The following is a 20419-nucleotide window of genomic DNA, read 5'->3' as shown; positions in this document are numbered from 1 at the left end:
TTGTGGAGGGAAATCGGGTTACTGAACAATATACTTTTTTTTTTTTAAACTCGTTTTATTGACAAGTTAACAGCATGTCAAATACAGAAAAAGAAAAAAGAACATTGTGCAGTACATAGTCTTACTCGCAATAAAAGCCGGTCAGGCTTGTACATTACGATTTACATATTTTCTGGTACATTTTGCTGGTCCGGAGTGGAAAGGGAATATGGCAGGTGTATATTACAATACAATGTCGTAAGGGGGATGGGTAGGTGGGGAGAGATAGGGGTAATGAGGGGTTCGTGGGGAACAGGATACCAGCGTTAGGGCACATTTTAGAACATATATCAATTATATTGGTTATTTTAGGCAGACTTGTTTGGGTTTGCATTAGAATGTGGTTGTCAACCAAGTACGTTGCAGTACAGAACCAGGGCTATCAAGGTGTTTTGTTTTGTTTTGCGGGGGAGGGAGGAAGCATGAGGTTGTGTTCCGGGTGGCTGACCGAGCGCGGGGCCGAGTCCCCCCCAACCCCGTCACAGTTCCCTGGGGGTTTTACTGTCGTCTTTGTAGCACTGATATGGCCAATGAGAGCGGCTGTGGGGGAAACAGGGTCAAAGAGGAGTCGCACCATTGGCCCCACACCTTTTGGAATTTATCCGGGCATTTACGGGCCTTGTATACTATGTTGTTGTAGGGTATAGTTGCATTTGTGATTTTCTTCCACATTGACACGGTCGGGCCTCTCTGATCCATCCATCTCATCGCAATGACCTTTCTGGCCATAAACAGAACCTCCCTTAGAAATATTCTATGATAGTGTTGCCACTGCTCCTCATCAAGGATGCCAAAAAGGCAGATTTCTGGGGTGGCAGGGACCGGGATTTCAAGGACCGCGGAGAGCAGATCTATGACTTCACTCCAGTATGATCGGATCCGCGGGCAGTCCCAGATCATATGCCAGAAATCAGCGTATGTGCAGGTACATCTGATACAGTGCGTGGTTGGGATCCTACCCATCTTATGCAATCTCGCCGGGGTGAGATAACATTGATGGATAATGTATAGTTGGGTCATTTTATTATTTGCTGAGGGAGAGACTGATAGTGACGATTCTAATACCTCTTGAAAGGTCTCTTCCGTCAGTGTCGGAATCAAAGACTTCCATTTAATCAGGGCGGGAGGAATTTCCCTTGCGGCTTTTGAAGTTGTAAGGTGGGAGTATAATGTCGAGATGAGTCCCCGGGGCCCTTGTGATCTTAATATTCCGATTAAGGGGTAGTAGGATATAGTGCTACTCGTAGGCGGGAATTGCGTCTGGAGCGCATGCCGGATCTGTAGGTATTTATAGAAGTGGGATCGGGGTATTTGATATTGGGCCTGGAGCTGCTCAAAGGACAGCAGGATATTCGAGTTGTATAGATCTCCCAAATGGGCTATCCCATGCCCCTCCCACACCTCCAGGTCGGTTAGTAACCGCAGCTCCCCCAGCCCAGGGTTCCTCCACAGCGGCATATCTGCAGCTATGTCAGAGAACCCACTCACCTCCCTAACCTGGCGCCAGACCCGCATAGCCAGCTTATGGATAGGTAGCATTTTGCCTTTTACAGTAGCAGGTAGCTCTAGTAACGGCCAGAGGCTAGGGGTGCCCAGAGTCTGGGCCAGATGGGCCTCCGAATTGGGCAGCGGACCGTCTTTCAACCAGAATTTTAAATGTATTAATTGGCCGGCTAGGTAATATAGAAATAGATCTGGGAGTGCCGACCCGGCTTCGTCTTTAGGTCTCTGTAGCGTGGAGAGCTTAAGTTTTGGACGAGAGTTGCCCCAAATGAATGAGGTCATGAGGGAGTTCATAGTTCGGAAGAATCTCATCGGGACTGGTACGGAGATGTGCTGCAAGGTGTAGAGGCACTTCGGTAGGACTATCATTTTGATCAGGTTAATGCGACCTGCGACAGATAAAGGTAGTGATCCCCATATTTTAAATTTGGTTCTATATAAATCTATTAGTGGATAAACGTTTAGATCTAGGGTTCGAGCGATTGTATTGGTGATCTGGACTCCCAGATATTTAAATTCTGTGGAGACTCGTAGGCCACACAGTGAGTCCGTAGATCGTAGGGGGTTATGTGTAGAGACTAACATTAGGGCGGATTTTGACCAGTTTATCTGTAGGCCTGAGAGGGTTCCAAATGTGTTAATGATGTCTATGGCGTGAGGAAGGGTAGTTGTTGGTTCTGACATGAAGAGCATAAGGTCGTCAGCATACAGCGCCACACGGTCCTCCCGATTTCCTATTTTAATCCCGTGGTATAAAGGGCATGCTCGGAGCATGATCGCCAGTGGCTCTATGGCCAGGGCGAAGAGAAGCGGGGAGAGGGGGCACCCCTGTCTAGTACCTCTGCACAGGGGGAAGTACGTAGAGCAGGTGCCATTCACGGAGATTGCTGCCAGTGGTGTTTTGTAAATTATGGAGATCCATTGGATAAAACGGTCTCCGAACCCGAATCTCTTCAGCACCTGGAGCAGGAAGGGCCACTCAATAGAGTCAAAGGCTTTGGCTGCATCTAGCGAGGCCAGGGCCCAGTCCGTTTTTCCTGCCGATCCAATTTGCGTTATTACCTGTACCCTTCGTAAATTTTCTCTTGTGGATTTGCCCGGCATGAATCCGGTTTGATCTGGATGTATCAGGTCTAGTATGACGCTATTAAGGCGTCGGACCAGCATTTTTGTCAGGAGTTTATAGTCAGAATTGAGGAGAGATATGGGTCTATATGAGCTGCACTCTAAGGCGTCTTTTCCCGGTTTTAGGATAAGCACTATTGTGGCCTCGTAGAAGGATGGGGGTAGAGTCTTGTTGTTGTAGGCAGCGTTATAGGTTTCCAGTAATGTGGGCAGGAGTATTTCTTGGTATTTTGCAAATACCTCTACTGGTAGGCCATCTGGGCCTGGGGCTTTACCATTGGACATCTCCTGAAGAGCCTCCGAGAGTTCAGTTAGAGTGAATGGGGCATCTATTAGGGTCTGTTGGTCCTGGGAGAGTGTAGGGAAATCAAGGTTAGATAGGAAGTTTGTCAGTTCCTGTTGTGTGGCATGGAATCCAGTAGCATAGAGGCCCTCGTAGTAGCGCCGGAATCTTGCTCCTATCAGGTTCTTTTCGTGGAGGATTTCTCCTGTTTCCGACGCAATACGGAGTATCGATGGCGATGCCGAATTTTGATGTACCAAAGTGGCCAATAGGCTACTGGATTGGTTGCCAAGTTCGTAGAACCGCTGTTTTACAAAAAAGGAGGCCCTACGGGCCTTCTCTTGTAGGTGAGTTAAGTATTGCCTGCCCTGTCTTAGCCACTGCTCTCTATGCTCCTCAGTTGGTTCTGCGATGTAGTCTGCCTCTAGACGTTCGTATTGAGACGCCATCTCATGCTCCAGTCTAGAGGATTCCCTTTTTATATACGAGATGGATGATTTTAGGGCGCCTCGTAGGAAGGCCTTTAGTGTCTCCCACAGCACTACCGGGTCGGCATCTGGCTGGTTGAGTTCTAGAAAAACCGAGAGCTGGTCGGGCACTCTATCATTTGTACCGAATAGGCTCAGCCAGAATGGGTGTACGCGCCAGTTATGCCTGTGGGCATGCGTGTCTGGCGTGCAAACCTCTACAAGTATGGGCGAATGGTCCGATATGCCTCTTGGAAGGTATCTGACGTGAGTTATTGCAGTGCATAGTCTGGTATTTCCAAAACAGTAGTCTATTCGGGATAGAGTGTTCCTGCCAATGGAGTGGCACGAGTATTCGCGGGTCGCCGGTTGCCTAACTCTCCAGACGTCCCGCCATCCGACCTCCTGTAAAAATTGCGCCAGGGGTGAAGGGCTGGTCTGGGCTGGGTGAGCCGCGGGGGCACCAAATCTGTCCATCTGGGGGTCCAGCATCAAATTTAGGTCGCCCATGCATATTATAGAGGCATTGGGGTACTGGGTGGCGAATTGGGCCGCCTGGTGAAGAATTGTTATGTTGGCCGGTGGGGGGAGGTACAGCCCGATTATTACGTAGGGCAGGGACTCTATCCACGCCTGAATGAACAGAAATCTGCCCTCCGGGTCTCTAACTGTGCATCCCGGCTCCCATCGCAGTCGCTTATGAATTAATATTGATACTCCTCTGGCATACGAAGAGTAGGTTGAGTGGATGGCCCATTGAACCCATGGTTTCTGTAGTTGTCCTGTTTTCTCGGAGATCAAGTGCGTCTCCTGGAGGCACACTACGTGGGGGTTGTGGTTTCTAATGTATGAGAAAATCATGGAGCGTTTTCTAGGAGCTCCCATTCCCCTCACATTCCAGGAAAGTACGTTTATATTGGCCATTTAACTCGGATGGTTCTATGGTTATATGGGGGAGAGTATCCCTTCGAATTAGATCGAGCCCGCGCCCGGCCAACCACCAGACCCCCCCGAACAAGGGTCAAGGGGTATGTCCCCATGCTCCGGCCGCAGCAAAGTCCATGTGTTGCACTGCACAAGCTTATCCAAAACTTTACAATTGTAATTACATCAACATCAATTTGCCAGGTTATTACAAACATCGTAACATTTAACATAATTTGAACGTGCGTGTGATAACGGGGAAGACTGTGCACCCAAAATACGATGGTGAAGCTGGGCACAGTCAGACAGATTAACTCTGCTTAGAGCTCTAGGTCCCCATTATCACAGGTACCGTTACTTCTGTCCGACTAAGATTCCTTATACATATTTGAACCAGTACAGATTTTGTATAGTGTATAGTAGGTTCTTTCTGTAGTTTCCCCTATTACGCTAGATCATGCCGCTGTACAGCGGCATGTAGGGGAATGGAAGGATAGAATAGAAGTGGGGAGAGAGGGGGAAGAACGGCAAAGGCAGGCGGGGTATAGGCGCAGGTGTGTGTCCATTTTCCTTGAGGGTCGTAGGGGGGTGTGTTAGGCTGGCCATAATCAAGTATCCCGATCCCTCGGCTCCCCCTCCTCTCTTGGTTAAACCTATTAGTAGATTGTTGGCGCCCCGGCACTCAAAGGAGCACAGGGGTTGTGATAACGGAGGGGGGGAGAAGAGGGCCAGACAGGAGCCAGATGCTGGTGTATGCGTGTGCATTCTTGAAGATCATGGGAGTTGTTGGAGTGACCGTGTTTAAGTGTCCATGTCCATCGTCCCCCCCTCCCCTCCCCCCCCAGGATAGACCTGTCAGAAGATCATTGGCGTCTGGGCGATCTTGGCAGGCGGTTGAGCCAGTCCTCGGCTTCCTCTGGGGTGGTGAAGAAAATAGCTCGTTCATTGTGGACCACACGCAGGCGAGCCGGATACATCATGGAGTATGGTATGGCGACCTCTCTCAAGCGACGCTTGACCGCTACGAAGGATGCTCTGGTTTTCTGCAGGGCGGCGGAAAAATCTGTGAAAAGAGAAATGTTAGCGTTCTGGTACTGAAGGTTCTGCGCCCGCCTTGCGGCCTGAAGGGCTATATCTCGATCCTTGCTGCTCAGGAGTCTTGCCAGCATCGGTCTTGGGGGGGCTCCCGGAGGCAGGGGGCGACCCGGGACCCTATGGGCCCGCTCGATGGCAAAGGCCGCTGTGAATTTGGCCTCTGGTAAAAGTTCTTTCAGCCAGGTTTCCATAAATGAGCAGGGATCTTGACCCTCAGCGCGTTCCGGTAGTCCTATTATCCGTAGATTGTTTCTGCGCAATCTATTTTCCAGATCATCTGCTCGTTGGAACCAGGTGTTTGCAGCTTTGTCAAGTTCTGTTAGTTTATCTGGTATTGGAGCCATGGTGTCTTCGATTTGCGATATACGTGTCTCGGCCTCTCCTACTCTGTTTCTGAGGTTTTGCATGTCTTGCCGTATCAGACCTACATCTATTTTAACCTCCTCAATTTTCCCGGTTAAGGAGGTAGTGCTGGTCTGTATGGCCTCTAGGAGCTGCGCTGTGACTTGTCTGAGCGTTGGTTCCTTCTCTGTCTCTGGGGATGTTGCCGAGCCTGAGGCCCCGCTCGCATCTTCGTCTAATCTGGGTGGTCGACGTGGGGTGTCTGTTGTTGGGTCGAGTGCGTAGGCCTTGAGGCGCTCTGTTATCGGTGGAGGAGTATTTCGGCTCATCCTGGACGACTTGCGGCTTCCCCGCCTACGGGAGGAGGACGGCGGTGGTATGTTTGCGGTCTTTATACCCTGGGAGAACTGTGGAGAATTTCCTTGTTGACGAGGGTTTGAGATGTATAAATACACTCCGTTGCAGTAGATCGAGTGGCTAGAAGGTTGCTGACCTGCTTGGCTTCGGCTGGTTGTCAGCTGAGTGTGTTCAATATTTATTCTTTATCGCGGTCAGAATTGTCGTTGAGGATCTCCCTATGTTATACAGGTGGTAGTTGTAGTGGTGGGAGTTCACTTGGCGTTTTTGTGCTTTTTGGTGGGATGAGTGTCTCCCTGATCGTGTTCCGGCACCACTTTGCAAAGGAAGACGCGGGTTATTTGCCCGTTTTGGGGGCAGTGCGATTGCAGATAGGTGTTATATACTGCTACTTGGTGGCTGACCGTGCCGGGCTGGAGGGCGCCTGGGCACGTGGGGTGCAGGTTGCCAGCGGTGCTGGTTGTGGATTGGTCACCCGCTTTAGAGTTATTGTCCCTGTGGGGTGGCTGGCAGGCCCCTTATATGGTCTAATAATGATTGCCCGTTCCGGGCTGCAGTAATGTCCCAGTGGAGGGGGGTTCCACCATGCACCTTATGTTAGGCAGATGCAGGTTGCTAACGGGTCCCTATCATGGGGTGTCAGCCCGTTTCAGGGGTGTTCCCTTTGTGGGGTGCCTGGCAGACCCTCAGTGAGTCTGTTATGCAAGGCTGCTGTTGGAGCCGGGGGGAGGGGATGTATCTCTCTCTCTCTCTGGTGTCCAGGGGGAGCAACCCGGTGGCTTCTATGATGGTTCCTCTCTCCCCCTTCGGTGCCCCACCGCCTCTCCCCGGGGTCTCCCGCGCCGGCTATCGGGTTCAGGATGCAGTGCTGGTCGGTCGGCGTTTGTCGCTCACCGGGGCCCCGCCCCCTTCTCTACGCCGCGGGAGGCCTTGCGGGTCCTCAGGGCCGTGACGCCGCGGCCCTCCGTCGACTCCCGCCGCTCTCCCTAGCCTCCCGGACCTCGATCCTCCCGCCGGGTCCTTCTAGTTTGGCGGAGCTGCGGGGTGCGCGCCGTACCCTGCGGCCGGAAGTGTCGGCGCCGGATCCTCAGCGGCAGGCCCAGGGCCGGTTTCTGCTGATTTCCACCGCCGGATACTCGCTGTGGCTCCCTCGGACCCGCTGGAGGTGTTCACCTGCGTCTGGGTAAGTGGTACTGGCGATTAGTGAAGTCGGACATTCAGGATGGGTTCAGGATGGTAGGGGATTGTCTCGGAGCTCAGGTTCCGTGCGACTTCACAGCATGGCTGCTGGACACGCCCCACTGAACAATATACTTAGGGGGAGATCAGTGGTATTTATCCCAGAGCTCGTCCTTCTATCAATTCTACCAGGCTTGTAGTCAACTAACATAAGGGACATCTTACGTTTCTTCATTATAGGTATGAGAATCATGATCCCTCGATCTTGGAACTCTCAGGTTCCACCTACTCATACTAGTTGGATAGTAATCATGGACGAGATCAACCATATGGAGGAACTCAGAGCTGAGGACAATATTAACTGGGCAGTCTATAATACAACTTGGGAGGTTCGGAAAGACTTTTGGGGGTCCCCAGTGCGTGCTGGTTGGCTCACGGATGGAATTGTACCAATATAGGGCAAGCCAGTTGGCTTTTCCCGGGGGAGCCTGAATGGCGAGAGGCTCACAATCAGATTGAAAAAAGATCATAGATTGTCAGAGCTGGGACAAAAGTCAGGGTTGGGGAACTCTTTTTCCCTTTTCTCTTTTCCTCTTCCTTTTTTTCTTTTTTCTCTTTTTCTTTCTTCTCCTTTATTTTTTTTATGAAGGATTAATACTGGCTGATCGAGATTCCCCCATAAAAGGTTCTTGGTTAGAGTTGAGCGAACATGCCCGTTTAAGTATTAGCATACTCGATGGTGCTTGAGTATACCATTTTGTTGTTCATGTGATTTTTTTTTAAATCACTCTTTTTGAAAAAATTTTCTTGGAGATAGCGTAACCAAAAATGCACAATTCTGGTGTTGTTTATTTTTTTCTGATGACATTCACTGTGTGGGATAAATAATATGTTATTTTGATAGATCGGACTTTTATGGTTGTGGCCATACCAAACATGCTTTTATTTATGAATTTTTTTTTTCAAACTTATTTTTACATTTTTGCTTGAACTTACGATTGTGTCATCATTACCCATACAGTATAATGTAATACCCCAGTATTGCATTATACTGCATTTTGACATTTTCCAGTGGGAGAAAGTCTCCTGGAAAGCAAGCCCACTTCTGTGAGTGCAGCATCGGTAGTGTGTGTAATTTCCAGTGAAGCATAACTTAATGTCGCGTGTCAGTTCTGGTCGCGTAGGCACGCTGTTTTCCCACCATTTTGATACGAACCAAGATGGGTCCTAACGCTATATATACCTGACACATGCATCATTACTGTGAATGCTTGAGAAATGAGGAATGGTCTACCCCTGAAACACGTTGCATTGTTGTCCCTGTATTTATATGAATTATAAGTTATAATTATATGTACTATTTTAGTATCCTTTAGCACTTTTAATCATTTTATGTTTATTTTATTCTACTACTAGTATTTTTAATATTTATAAATTGACCTAAAAGCACATTGGTGTCAGTATACTTTACCCCCAAATAAACGCCTTGTATTGCGTATTCCTGCCTTGTAGAGCACCCATGTGGATCCATGCACTTCTGGACATGGGGATCTAATGGAGGTCCACCTAGGGCCTGCGCACCTCCTAGTAGAGTAAGTTTATTGATTTTTATTAATTTCTTTACCTGGTTATAGGAGAAAGATTGTTCTTGAGCGTTTTCTGCCATTTGTTTCTTTTTTTCAAATTTCGTGTATATGGACGTGCTCGCACCCCTGTATGATAATGGACTGTGTTCAGTGGCGGAAGCTAGGTAATTTGCCAGCCATGTTGCAAGTAACAAGAGAACCTGATTTATGGAATAACAGGTTGTCCAGAGACCAGATGTAATTAATACTTCAATTGTTGCGTTAACAAACCAAATAACAGTTCAGTTCTTTCAGCTCTGGGGAGTCTCTTTGATACGGGAGTATGGGGGAATATCTGCGAGCATGTGCTCCGTGCTGGTACTCACACTTATATGGTAGCAGTAAAGTATTTATCCTTGGTCTGAGGAACTCAATGATCAGGCAGCGATGGACAAATGGCAGTGCTAGACTCAGGAAAAACATCCCCATTTTCATTAGTCTGGTAGTAGAATGGAGTTACTCTGTGTGTCTGCTGTTGCTGCCTTCAACCAGCCAAGACACACCTTGGGCAATGCCATGGCTAATTTAGAGGCCTTGATAGAAGAATCCGATAATCACCTGGATGCATCTTCACCCTCGTACATGATCAGCTCTTCTTCCCACACAATCTCTCAGCTTCCCTTTCCTATACCAGAACACGGCGTGACCATTACTGCCACTAGGAAAATTAATTATAGCAAACTACATAAAACTTGCCATTACCTATGCTGGCTAGTAGATAACACTAAAAGACTATTCTATGCATATATAGGTAAATTACACATCTCTCCTATTACATCTCTATGGGTGACATTACGTGATGCACTGAATATAATGCATCAGATGAACCAATAACATATAAACAGTGCTTACACATAACAAGCCATCACCCCTCTACACCGGCGTGTGCCAAGATGATATGTTGGGAAGGTACATATCAGCATAGTGGTGGTGGTGGGGATGGGGGGGGGGGTTTCACTGTATAAAATAGTGCAGTTGACTTTCACAATCCATACTGAGGGGTCTAATAAGAAAATGTATATAACATCTTATGTTATTTTTTACAGTCAGGTCCTATGGGTGACATATGCCACTGTGTACCTCCACAGGAGTTTACGTTGGAGCAGAGGGTATTGAGGTGTATTTATTGTGCATCATATGACAATATTATTTGACCTTGTATCAGCAACATGTAAAACATGTAGGCCCTCTTTTCTTACATCATAGTGTTACACCCGACTTCATGCTGTGTAAAACTACAACACAACCCCAAAAACGTGTATACTGAAAACAGCAACAGGTCAAGTGAGGTGTCATGTCCAAGAACAATTTTCAGGATTGACGGGAGCTCAAAAAGTTGGTCCTCCACTGATGAGACATTGGTGACATCTAGAAAACTACCAACCATGTTGGTCCATAAAATCCATGTACTTGATAAGTTGATAAGCAAGTGGGTAAAACCACAGTTTTTCTTGAGTTTTCAAGCAGTGTATGCTGTTTCTTTGGTTTGATCACCTAGAAAGTTTAATTTTAATTGTGTTTTTAACATCTTTGTTCCTCATGCTGTAGATGATGGGATTCAACATTGGAGTCACCACTGTATATAGAAGGGACACGGCCTTGTCTATCTGAGGAGAGTATGTGGAGTGAGGTTTCATGTACATAAAGATAATAGTCCCATAGTACATAGACACAACCGTGAGGTGGGAGGCGCATGTGGAGAAAGCTTTATCTCTCCCTTGTGAAGAACGGATCTTGAAGATGGTGAAGATTATCTGAATATATGAAACTAATGTCAAAAGGAAAGCACATAGGATGATAATCTGTGCCGCAACATACATGACTATTTCATTGAGATGAGTATCTTTGCAGGAGAGTTTAAAGAAAGGAGGCATCTCACAGAAGAAGTGGTTGACATGATGGGATTTGCAAAAGGGCAGTTGGAAAGTAAGGGGTGTATGGATCATGCCATTGGCAAAGCCTGCACCCCATGATAGGGAAGCTAAACTAACACAGATCTTCTTGTTAATAATCGATTGGTAGTGCAATGGTCTACAAATGGCGACAAATCGATCATAAGCCATGACGGTAAGAAGGACGCACTCTGTGCCTCCTAAAGACATGTGCAAGTACATTTGGAGTGCACATCCCACCAGAGAAATACTTCTGTCCTCGGATAGAGTATTTATTAGAATTTTAGGCACGATAGTGGAGGAAAAGCAGATGTCAATCATGGAGAGATTACTCAAGAAAAAGTACATGGGAGTGTGCAGCTTTGGGTTGATCCTCACCGCAAGGAACAGTAGAACATTCCCTGACAGTGTTATTATATACATTATGAAGAACACAATAAAGCATATGGCCTGGAGATAAGGGACATTGGTCAAGCCAAGGAGGATGAATCTTCCTGGAGCTGTTTCATTTGATTCTTCCATTGGATGTACTGTAGCTGGTAAATGGTTGGCAAAATATGGAACAGTTAAAGAAAACTTTGGTTCACATTTTGTATATTCTTAAAATGCTTAAAGGGACCCTATTAAAAAAGAGCCCCATATGTGATAATGACAGAACAAATATGCTCTCTGATCGATAATGAACTGAGTGATAAAAGATTGAACATAACTTGTCATTTATTAATCTAAATCCACGCTCATTCTGGGCTTAGAAATTCAGTTGGACGTCCCGCCGATGACCAACAGCCTTCCCTATATGAACATGCATGCAAAAATAACTACCAATCCCTAATAGGACTGCCCCCTGGACTCCTGAACGCAGAATGAGCAGGGTCTTTTTTTCTCAGACAAGGAGTGAGGAGATGAGCACTCTATGCTGTTTAACCCACCAGATGCTGCAGTCATTGTTGACCACAGCATCTAATTGGTTTTGCAGAATTAAAAAAAAACAACTTTTTTTCCTTTACACAATTCTTTAAATATTGAAATTACACATAATTGGTATCGCCACATCTGAAACAAACCGGACTATAAAATATTATTTATCAAGCATGGTTAAATCCATAGAAAAGAAATTTAAAAAAGCCAAAATAGCCATTTTTGTTTACCTGACTTCCTCAAAATAGCAATAAAAAGTAAGCAAAAAATCATATTTACCTCAAAATGGTGCAAATAATAATTACTAGTTGTACCACAAAAAGACAAGCCTTCTTACAGCCGCGTCAAAGGAAACATAAAAATGCTCTGGTTTTGGAATATGGCACTACACAAATATCTTTTTATTTAAAAAAAAAGTGCTTATATTGTGCAAAAGTAGAAAAACACAATAAAATCTCTATATATTTGATTTTGTCATAATCATACTGACACGTAAAATGAAGATAGCATGATATTTATACCACTTGGCGAACGCCTTAAAAAAATCCCCAGAAATAACAGTGAAATTGCTTTTACTTGCTTTACCCCTAGCAAAAAATACTAAGAGATATTGAATGCATTATACGGACCCGCTGGAAGGCAAACATGGAAACGATTTACTGGTTCTTGAGGCTAAAATTGGTTATGTCACTAAGGGGTTAAAATGCACTTAAGTTGACTGAGTTCTGCGCCAATTATATTTCCATTAGACAAATTAACAATGTATAATAAAAAGCTGACATTTTTGGGAAGGTTTTTCCAATTTTAATATGACTGTTAGGGGTTAGCATGGTGGCTCATTGGTTAATATGGTGGCTCATTGGTTAGCACTGTTGGCTTGAAATGCAGGGGTCCTAGTTAAAAAAAACACCCGCATGGAGTTTGTATTTTCTCCATGTGTTTGCATGGATATCCTATCACTTACTAAAAACACACGGATTGGTGAAAATTAATTGTGCCCCCCAATGGGGACAAAACCCAATATCAATTGATGCAAAGTGCAGTGTAACATGCATTCACTCAGATAATAAAAGTAATTATCCAGGATGGGCCATCAGTATCTGTTCAGTGGGGTCCGCTGTTTGGGACTCTCGTCCATCAACTGATTGAATGGGCCATGTTACTTGTGTGAGGGCCACAGCCTCTTCAATGTTGAATGTGAGAACAATCCTGTCGGTACTCAGAATGCTATATAATACAGCGGCCATTCTGAGTACTACATGCTTGTACCATTGAAGTAATAGGGACAATTCTGTAGTACTTAGAATGGCTACTATAAAACATACAGCATTTTGAGTACAAAAGTATCATGCACAGATATAAACATTGAAGAGACTGCAGTACTTGTAAGTGTGCAACCGCTCCTTCAATTAGATGATCGGTGGGGATCTCCAGCGGGAAACCCCACCAATCCGATAATGATGGCCTATCCTAGATAGACTTGATATCCCCTTTAGGCCATTCAAAAGCTATTGTTTTCTTATCTTTAAGGTGTTATAGCAGAATAGCAAGTTATCTCCTATCTAAAGGATAGGGGATAACTTACTGATTGGTGGGGGTCTTACCATGGAGACCTCCACCAATCTGGAAAACAGGACTCCCATGTCCAGCTCTCCTGGCATTGAGTTGCTTCTCTTCTGCAGTGACGTCACTCGGAATGGAGTGTTGGCCGAGTATTTCCATTCAGCTCTCCATTCCTTTCAATGGGGCTAATGGAAATAGCACAGCGGCACCAGCTCGACTATCTCAGCAGTCCCGTTCAAAATGAATGCAGCGCTAGTGCGACCAGCATCTCCTCCTCACTGCGATGGGTGCAGTAATCCCCAGTGAGTAGGATGGGGAACACAGGACCCTTGTTTTTGAGAATGGCTGGAGTCTCAGCAGTGAGACCCCTACCAATCAGCAAGTTATTGCCTACTCACAGGGGATAACTTGCTATTTCGGTACAAACCCATTGTAACCCATTGTAAAGCAATTAAAACGGTAAATATACTGTGGCACAGAAAGTTATCATAATATGTTAAAAGTCAAGTTAAACTTTGCTACATCTGTAAGAAAGACACCAACAGCGCCTGACAGACCCTATAAACTATAATGTGGTCTGTCGGATTTCCACCATCTTACCAGAAGAAACTAATTTTTTAAGGAAATTTAGCAGAATCTGTAATGTAACCTTCGATGCAGATGTGAGCACATCCTATGCTTACTGTGGGATACTGTCTGTTAAGCCATATAGCTAAGGTTATAATACTGTATGTGAGTGACAAATTGGCAAACCCCAAATCAGCTCTGCTGCGTTTGTACATCAAGGTCTTTATTAACCTGATTTCGACCAAACACCATTTATGTACAGAGCTTGGTCCATGTAAATGTGCAGCGCATGTTTAAAGCTCCAATTCCTTCAATCTAGCAAGAACACGTTGAGTGACAGCCAAGGACCCAGAGCAGAGGACAAAAGTTTATAACTACTTTTTCCTTCTCCTCTACCAGCCTACATAGTGCTAAATGAGCTCTATGTAGGGAAGTGAGGAAGCAGAAGTGCCATTTCCTCTATTGGACCCTGTGGTCATATGATCTCCGGTAGCCCCCAGCATTATAAAGCCGGTGACTGTTGTCCTTCAGGGGGCTGTTTTCCCCTGTAACTGAGGCTCCCATGGATGTTGCTCCTAGGGATGCCGATGTTACAATAAAAAACTGCAAAATACAAAAACAAATGACATTGTTATGTCCCTCAGAGGTCTTATATGACATCAAGGGGGATATAGATACATATGTAAAAAAAAGTATATACAAAAAGAAGTAAAGAAATTTCTAGATTCATATACATATAGATGAGAAATATAGAAAAAAACACTATCCACCCCAACCTATACCGTAGGCAGAGCTGCCCTGTAATACCACAATATACACGTCACAGATCAAAATGACTGCAACATAATGGGAAGCCAATTAATGTACTTTGATTTAGTGTAATTGTACTAACTTTTAAAATAAAAAGCTATAAATAATAAAAAAAACTTTTTGTACACATTACTCTAAATAAGGCAAAAGAAAACAGAAAATGATTCAGTGGGAAAATATATTAACCCCTTAATGAGCGCTTGTACGTCTTTTGACGGCGGCTGTTAAGAGGCTTTAGTTTGCAGCGCCGTCAAAAGACAGCCCTGCATTAGAAGCCCGGAGTGGATCTCCTGTGCCTGGGAAAGCGGGTGCTCAGGGATCAGATGACAGCTGGGCACTTCCTCTAATAGCGGGGACCGAAGAGACCTTCGATTCCTGCTATTTAACCCATTACATGCCACAGTCAGTGCTACCACGGCATATAAAAGGCTGACAGAATGGAGGGGGCTCCCACTGTCCCCCATCGGATCCCCGCTATGTGATTGTGAGGTCCCAATCGGTTGCTATGGCACCCGGATGCTTAGCTATATCACATATGTGGTATCGCTGCATTCATAATGATCCAGTGAAAAAAGTTGGTACATTATTTAAAGTCTACCAAAAAATAATTTTGTTAGCCCAAGAAAAATAAAATGGGCCATTAAGCCACCATATACATGAAATTGCTAAAAAGTGGTCATTTAGGACCAAAACACTCCGGTCACTAAAGGGTTAAACTAGCCTTGACTTGTGGCCTTTTCCTAAAATTGTTTGTACTTTCTTCACATATTAAAAAAATTACCTTTTGGTTGCTCATTTCCCCCACCTAAAGACCTTCTGGTGACCATCGAAATGGTGTCTACTCCTTTTTGACCAGCATGGGGCAAACTCTTACACTAGCAGTGCCTCCTTATATATACCGCACTGCCATGAACTGTTAATCCCTCTTGTACAGAAGTTAGATGAAAGAAGTTGTAAAGTTACTAGAACTCCCCGTTGAATTGCCCTCCAGACATTTGAGATATTCAAAGTTGTTTGAAAGCTTAATTGTGCTTTCGATAAAGTTTCTTCCAGTTGTACTTTATTTGTCAGAGAGTTTTCGTTCTATTGATCAATATGATACAATATGTGTATTAGTAGGTAAAATGTATGCTATTTTTTAAAATAGTTTTTCTGTTTTTTACTATTTTATAACTTCTTGAAATATTTTATTTTTGAACTTTTTGTTTCTTTAGTCCCATAAATTAACTGGTCAGGTTAACTTCTGAGAGTTTACTCTGATTCCTCGGGTTGGGGTAATAACATGGGCATAGTGGCAGTGCCCACATTATCACCTTGAGATAATAGTATGTCAAAGTGTCTTAAAGGGGTTGTCTCGCGAAAGCAAGTGGGTCTATACACTTCTGTATGGCCATATTAATGCACTTTGTAATGTACATCGTGCATTAAATATGAGCCATACAGAAGTTATTCACTTACCTGCTCCGTTGCTAGCGTCCCCGTTGCCATGGTTCCGTCTAACTTCGGTGTCTTCTTGCTTTTTTTGACGCGCTTGCGCAGATGCATCTTCTCCCTTCGGCTGGTCTTGGAAGCATCGGCGTTTTGGCTCCGCCCCCTTGTACGCATCATCGCGTAGCTCCGCCCACGTCACGTGCCGATTCCAGCCAATCAGGAGGCTGGAACCGGCACACGTCATGGGGCGGAGCTACGCGATGATGCGTACAAGGGGGCGGAGCCAAAACGCCGATGCTTCCAAGACCAGCCGAAGGGAGAAGATGCATCTGCGCAAGCGCGTCTAAAAAAGCAAGAAGACACCGAAGTTAGACGGAACCATGGCAACGGGGACGCTAGCAACGGAGCAGGTAAGTGAATAACTTCTGTATGGCTCATATTTAATGCACGATGTACATTACAAAGTGCATTAATATGGCCATACAGAAGTGTATAGACCCACTTGCTTTCGCGAGACAACCCCTTTAAAGGAGTATTCCCATCCCTTGTTAATTTGTTTAAAATGTCAAAATAATACATGATTTCAAAAATGGCCCTTTTTCAAATATTCTTCTCTGTCTACGCTTGTTGTTTACAGTTCAATGCCAGTGGAACCCTTGTGCTACTTTTCAGGATATTATTGTGTAAATATGTGTCCACCATGTTAGCAAAGGTAACACCTATATTGGGTGCCATATTGGTTGTTTTATAGAGAGGCAGAGCCGGATAGGAGCCATGTGCTTACCACCGTCATGTGATCAGTCACCTGTGTGGGAAGAGTGCGGGTCACATGAACAGTGGGTGATCAGAGCTATATGTGATGTACATGTAGCAGAGCTGTCTGCGTGTGATGTGCATGTAGCAGAGCTGTATATTTGTGATGTGCATTTAGGAGAGCTGTGTGTGTGACATGCATGTAGCATAGCTGTGTGTGTGACGTGCATGTAGCAGAGCTGTATGTGTGATGTACATGTAGCAGAGCTGTGTGTGTGACATGCGTGTAGCAGACCTGTGTGTGTGTGGCATGCATGTACCACAGCTGTGTGGCGCCACCAGAAACACTGATGTTATAATTTCCTAATAATTACTAGTATATGAGATAGCATATCTATAAAATGAGTTTTATAACATGGTATGCTCAAATACAGTGGCTCAGTGGTTCAGATAGCCGTCTCAAGGTTGACTCGGGCTTCCATCCTTCCGAGGTTGGTAAAATGCATACCCAGCTTGCTGGGGGGTAAAGATGACTGGGGAAGGCAATGGCAAACCACCCCGCAAAAACAGTCTGCCAAGAAAACGTCACAATGTGACATCACCCTAGGAGTTGGTCACGGCTCGGTGCTTGCACCAGAAGAGTTTACCTTTACCTAGTAGGGCAGTTAGAAGGTGAGAACCACATGATTGACTGAGATTTTGAAGCAAACATTTTATGATCTGCCAGCTAAAGCAGTGCACAATTTCTTGCCCACTGTTGGTGTTATAGTTCAACATCTACAAATGGCAGAAAATCTGTTATAAGCTGCAATGGCAAGGATGACGCCTTCTTTTGCAACGAGCACTAAGGAGCAATAATGCATATCTGGATTTTCTGGATTGCACATCTCAAGAGGGTTTCACTTCTGGGAATTATTATAGAAGAAAAGTAGAAGTCAATAAAAGAAAGATTACACTGGAAGAAGTACATGGAGGTCTGTGAGGTTGGGTGAGTCCTTATCTCAATTATGGAGATTTCCTGATAATTCGATCACATAAATAACCAAAAGACATTCAGCCAAGTAACCCTAAGATAATGGACACTGGATAGCCCACACAAGGATGGAGATGTTTGGTGATGTTTTATTTGAGCCTTCCATAACACCTACTGAGATCACATGTAATAGTTAAAGTTTCAAGGTTGTCTTTAGGTTTACATCCGAACATTAACATATCAGTTTGTAGAACACACATAATTCATTAAAATGAACATTATGTAGACTTGAATTGGGGTCTTCAGTGCATCCTATCTTTTATAGGCCCACAAGGTTTAGCCAAATCAACCTGAATTGCCAAATCTTACCATATTCACCATGATTAGCATCCCCCATGCTTTCCATTCGTGTGTTTTCAGAGCTTCTAGCACTGGTCTCAACAGGCAAGGGGGATGATAATCATGCAGTACTTCTACTCTGCCCCACTGACAACAGATATGCTATTTGCATATAGTGTGTGCTGTTATTAACCCTTTTCTGCAAAAAGGTAAACCTGGTGATTTTAACAAACTTTATTTTTAATTCATGTATTTTTATTCCATGTATTTTTTACTCAAAAAATAATTTTTGTAATTGGAATTCATTAAGAATGATTCACCATTTTTCTTCCACGCTCGCAGTGCATTCCTATACATTGCAGTCTGGAGGACTAAGTTTCTTGAGAAATCCATAGCTTGTTATGATTCTAATGAGTAACATACAGTATGTTAACACCTTTAGGTGTTTGCTGCTACTAGAACATGTGATTCCTAAGAAGCAAAACTTAAAGGGGTTGTCCCGCGAAACAAAGTGGGGGTATACACTTCTGTATGGCCATATTAATGCACTTTGTAATGTACATCGTGCATTAATTATGAGCCATACAGAAGTTATTCACTTACCTGTTCCATTGCTGGCGTCCTCGTCTCCATGGTGCCGTCTAATTTTCAGCGTCTAATCGCCGGATTAGAGGCGCTTGCGCAGTCCGGTCTTCTTCTTTTCTGAATGGGGCCGCTCGTGCCGGAGAGCGGCTCCTCGTAGCTCCGCTCCGTCACGTGCCGATTCCAGCCAATCAGGAGGCTGGAATCAGCAATGGACCGCACAGAAGACCTGCGGTCCACCGAGGATGAAGATCCCGGCGGCCATCTTCACCAGGTAAGTAAGAAGTCACCGGAGCACGGGGATTCAGGTAAGCACTATCCGGTTTTCTTTTTTAACCCCTGCATCGGGTTTGTCTCGCGCCGAACGGGGGGGGGGGGGGGGGGGGGGGCTATTGAAAAAAAAAAAAAAACCCGTTTCGGCGCGGGACAATCCCTTTAAGGGGTAGAATAGGCTTATTCTGTATTCGTTGTTTTAATAGCTCCTCTCCAAAGGGAGGTGGTGAGAACCTGCTATCTCAGGACATTCCTAAACCAGGAAAGGATATATGGGAGTATCTGCCAGCATGTAATTCATACCAGTGCGTGACAGGAACACGTTAACCATTTATATGCTAGCTATTCACTAAGAAGCAAAATATACCAATATCTTTCTCTCTAATATATATACACACACGTTTACATAGGCTGATGTGAGAAATATATGAAATAATATATATACCATAGAATACATATATTGTTACTATAACAGCCCCTGCTTTTTGTTTCTTATATCAGCTAGATGCAAAAAGTCAGCCAGGTACATACTCAAGTCCTAATGACAGGAGCCAGCCTTCCTATATGACTTCACTAGATACCCTGACTAAACTCAGCACCTAGTGCTCACCAAAAAGAGTATCTTGGAAAAGTGCTGCAGGAATAGAGAGTTGATACAAAGCAGATTCAATATCAATATCAAAATCAGTAACCAAAACATCATAATACATAACAGGGACAGCTTTAGAGATAAATCCTCAAAGACACGGAATAGTGCAGCAGTCAATAAAAGCAATAGCAGCAAAAATAGTCACTAAAGTTCTAGAAAAAGATGAAATCCAGTGGCTCCATCCGAAAGTATCACCAAAGAGGTCGGAGATGCCAGAATTTGCTGCTAGTTCTTTAGAGAGGCTGGTTAGACCCTTTAGAGCCTTAGTTATGGAACCATATTTGTGAACAGGGATTGAACAACCTAGGAGAAAGCATATGTCTATCATGGTGGGGAGACTCTCTTGCAATGAGAAGCGTATATCAAATTGGATTTTTTGTTCTAGCTGAACATCTGTAGCGGTGGTAAGGAACACTTGGTATGAACTGTCAAATCTTGGTTCTAGAGCTTTGTGGACATGTTTTTTGCTAACCACCCAACCTCCTAGTTTCACAGAATGAGTTCCTTCTAACTATCAGGATCTGGAAGGGAAGCAAACAGTTGAGAGAATACATTAGTTAAGCATTTTGTGAGAGCAACAACATAGTTTGTCAAGCTACCATGCTGTATCTGGAGTTATCTTGGAAAATACAATCTTAACCTTGGGGCCAACACAAAAAGTACCTCATGAGGGCTAAGGCCCATTCTGTTAGGTGTGTACCTTATGGAGAAGAGTGCCAGGGGGAGGCAC

General features: G+C 44.7%; 1 protein-coding gene across 1 annotated transcript; it reads right to left on the bottom strand.

The window, feature by feature from the left end:
- Positions 1-10429: 10429 nt before the first annotated feature.
- LOC136631655 (olfactory receptor 5V1-like) lies at positions 10430-11353 on the bottom strand. Its single transcript, XM_066605940.1, has one exon. It carries the CDS (start codon positions 11351-11353, stop codon positions 10430-10432), a length of 924 nt encoding a protein of 307 aa, XP_066462037.1.
- Between the last annotated feature and the right edge of the window lie 9066 nt (positions 11354-20419).

Source organism: Eleutherodactylus coqui, chromosome 6 (assembly GCF_035609145.1).
Source record: "Eleutherodactylus coqui strain aEleCoq1 chromosome 6, aEleCoq1.hap1, whole genome shotgun sequence".
NCBI lineage: Eukaryota > Metazoa > Chordata > Amphibia > Anura > Eleutherodactylidae > Eleutherodactylus > Eleutherodactylus coqui.
The sequence above is the reverse complement of the archived record's forward strand: the minus strand, read 5'-3'. Positions and strand labels throughout refer to the sequence as shown.